The 3787-nt window shown below is 32.1% G+C and overlaps 1 protein-coding gene across 1 annotated transcript in view; it reads left to right on the plus strand.

The window, feature by feature from the left end:
- The window catches only part of PCDH17 (protocadherin 17), a 101729-nt gene that overhangs the window by 97277 nt on the left and 665 nt on the right, over nt 1-3787 (plus strand). The window contains 1 exon segment of the mRNA XM_007463239.1: nt 3752-3787. This exon segment is cut by the window's right edge and continues 665 nt beyond it. Within this exon segment, the coding sequence (XP_007463301.1) occupies nt 3752-3787 (36 nt within the window).

Genomic DNA, 3787 nt, shown 5'->3' on the forward strand with positions numbered 1-3787 from the left:
TTTATTGGTGATTTTAAATACAAAGATTTATACATACATGTAAATTATATACAAGGTTTTATATTTATAAATATATTTATATATATGTTTTATATATATCTGCTATCCTTTATATTACAAATATATAACTTTCCTGTGTGTTTTATTCATTCATCTGTATTTCTCTTATGGTAGTTACTGATTTTTAATTTTCAGAAATGCATTGGACATGCATTTGAGTTTTTAAGTTTTGTTTGGACTATTTCCTGGAGAAAGCTCAATTTTATTACACACATGCAAATAAAGATCTATGTGTTTGTGTGTGTGTGTGTGTGTGTGTGTGTGTGTGTGTGCATATATAGTTTATGGTGGCAGCTGAAATGCAAGTACTTACAGTAATTTAAGTGACTATTCCTTTTGAAAAAGATCATATAAATTAAGATGCAAAATTGAGCTAATTAAGATGACTGTGTTTAGATTCCCTCCCCTTGGGAGCTTTTATAATAGTCAGAAGTGACTATAGTAGTATAGAAAATGATTCTTAATGTTAAACAAGTATTTAAATTTCTGATTGTCACATGATCCTTCAGGGAATTTTACACTTAAAAGATTAGACACTGTAAACTTTCTCTATAGACAGAACTGCCCAGATTTCTAGCTGTCGGACTTCAGAGTTGTTTTCACTTTGCAATATAAATATGCTTATCTCTCAGTTTCTCTCATCTATATACCATTTGGATTATCCCGTCTTTCTTGGCAAGGGGTGCATTCTGTGAAAGGGTTATCATGTTATACTAAGAAAAGGAAAAACATGAGAGTAAATAATTTCTTTGTAATCCTAGACTGGTCCAGAAGAAAAAATGAATCTTGGATCAAGCATCTCTAAATTTGTTTTCTGTCCAGGATCCCTAAATTTGTTTTTTGTTACAAATATCTAATCTATGCAAATAGTGGCTGTTTGTGTAATTTGCTTCTTTTTCATTTTTATAGTTCATAATTCAACATATCTGTTCCGGGATTCATTTTCCCTAAGGTACAGAAAGAAGCTATTATCTACCTTTATAGTCCTAGGACTTGAGAAAATCCTCCACACTATTATTCTTTATTATACACACTGTTTATTGAGTGAATTTTTAAAAATATAAAAGAAAGTGCACATAGCAGAAATCCTCCCAATAAGACTCCCCTTCCTTTAAGCCCCTCCTCCCTCACTCCTCCCTCCATCCTTCCCTCTCTCCCCTCACTTTGGTTTCCTTCTTCCCTCTCTTTTTCTTTCATTTTTTCCACCTTGTCTACTTTTTTGGTCTAGCTAGTAATTCATTATGTACTACCTATGTCTCTTTTATGTGTCTACCTAGTCATCTATTCATTTATGTCACTTCAGAAATACTACTACTCTCTCAAAAATTCTTATTTGACCCTTGGCAGTTATAGTTCATTTTATGTTCTTAGTTTCTGCAGCTTGTACAGAAGGGTCCATTTGATTTTCTTCACTGTCTGTGAACTGCTGCTGTCAAAATTACAGCCTAATCACAAGGTGAACAGCATATAATGTGTTGTAATCAATACTCAAAATTTGCTCCCTAGGATGTGACATGAAGTCAAGTAAAAAAAAAAAGCTGCAGAGTTTCAGTAGTGAAGTGCAAACAATAATTTTATGTTGATGGTTTCAAATTCAAGGTCAATTTACACTTTCAGAAATCTGCATTATTCTGTCCTGTTCACTCTATTCTTAAATTCATAGTGAATTCATTCAAAGCTAGGCTATCAAAATTGCTGAAATTGAAGCCAGTCAATATTGAAAAATAAAATTATGTTAGTGTCTTTCAAAGAGAGTGTATGAGTTGTAAATGAAGTTTTTAAAAATCACAAAAGATACAAAAATATTACCAATGAAATAGATAGTAAAGTTTTCTACTGTATTTTTGAAGGATAAGATTAGTTGAATGAAATGATATGTATTATTTTTTTCTAACACTTACTGACACAGGCATAATATTGAAGATTCACTTTCAGAATAGGTAATGAAAACAGATACCTGATATTAAACTTTTCTGATATCCTGTTGTTTAAATTCTGCTCTACTTTAAATCTGCACAGGGAGGCTTCTAGAAAACTTTAAATGCCTAGATTCTTCGGCTTCTGTTTGTGTCCATCTGTCTGACAACCTTTCAAATCATAGACAGTATTTGAGTCTGTGTGTAGATAGTTCAGTTTGAGACTACATTTCAGCATTCTTGCCTGCATTACATAATAAACTTAACATATTTTATTCACTCCTAGGTAAATATATGTTTAAAAGCAACACAAAATTAAAATAGAGACAAGCCACGTAGATACTTCTTTTTAACATTTCAAGTGTGAATAATGATACATGCTATGAAATACCACAGAATTTTTGTTCTGTCAAAACACCATTTTGATTCTTTTCTAAAAGAGTTTAGTCTCATAGGAAATTATTTTATCCTAAAACCTTTTGAGATAATTAAGGTGTGGTTTATTTATTTTTTTCTTTTTGGATAAGGAATTTTCTGTGTGTTTTAAGTACAAACTCAGATTTTGTATATGACTTTGAAAAGTAACTGTATAAATTTATCAGCACTATTAAATTTGCTGCTTTTTCCCTTGCACACAGGACACTATACATTATGGAGATCCTCTTGCATCAATTAAAAGGCAATCCCAAGGGTTCCCAAATGAGTAGGGAATTCTATTCCCATCACATAGAGTTAAACTGTAAATATCCTCTCCTGAAAAAAAGGTCCCTGATTTAAAAAGGATCATTAAACATAAGGAAGACAATGATTTGTAGATGAAAAGGACAACTGGGAAGATGTAGTTCAAAGTTATCTTTTAAAATATTGAGTTCATGGACATATGCAGCTGTTGTCATAATGAAGGAATTTTCTTTCATATTTTCTTGTTCAGCATCTTTGAAATAGTGATCGTTAAACAGTACTTTATTTAGATTATCTACATGCTTATCACAAAAGAGAGAAGCAAAAATTCTCACAGAAATCATTATCATTTAGAATTGAAATCATGATTTGTCACTCATTCTGAACTATATCTGTTTACAAAATACATTTTCACCTACTTACACCAAAAACAAAAAGCTGAAGTGAAGAAAACTGATTACATGATCCATACGCAAATCTACTACAATAGCAATGTGCACTTTTTGACAAGTTTATTCACAACATGTTCGGATAGAAAATTCCATTTGTTACTCTTCAGTAGGAAAAGCAGGCTTTTAAAGGAAAACCTTATTTTATGACTGTCACCAAAATAACAATTACAAGCAAAATAGGGATAAAACATAAAAAAAAAATAGCAGCTTAGGACTTGTTATGGAACTTTGTGATTCAGTTTTTGCACTGTTATTTGATTTCAAAAATTAAACCTCGTAATCCTTTTTGAAGTTCCCTGTTTCCAGGATGGGTTATACAGAACAAAGACTAACTGATATCCCCAGGAGATTAGTTTACAGTGATATTCTACTCTACTGAGAATGATTCTCCAGTGGCCACTTTTTACTTCTTCCCAGGCTATGGGAATTTGTTAATACCTAGAGAATAGACTTAAATAAAACCGCTGTCTCAACCAGCAGGCTTATGCAACCATCCTGAAATGTTTTAATTATTGTTTTCTTTTCCTTTTTAATTTAGAGACCAGAGGTCAAGCAAACCCAGGGAGAGCTGATCGCAGCCTTTGTAGAACTGTAAAGGCAACCCTAATGATTGGATTTGCTGTCCTCTCTTTTGTTTTGCAGAACCAGAAGAGTGTGTTAATTGCACAGATGAATGCC

The sequence above is a fragment of the Lipotes vexillifer genome, unplaced genomic scaffold, assembly GCF_000442215.2.
Source record: "Lipotes vexillifer unplaced genomic scaffold, Lipotes_vexillifer_v1.1 scaffold642, whole genome shotgun sequence".
Classification (NCBI taxonomy): domain Eukaryota; kingdom Metazoa; phylum Chordata; class Mammalia; order Artiodactyla; family Lipotidae; genus Lipotes; species Lipotes vexillifer.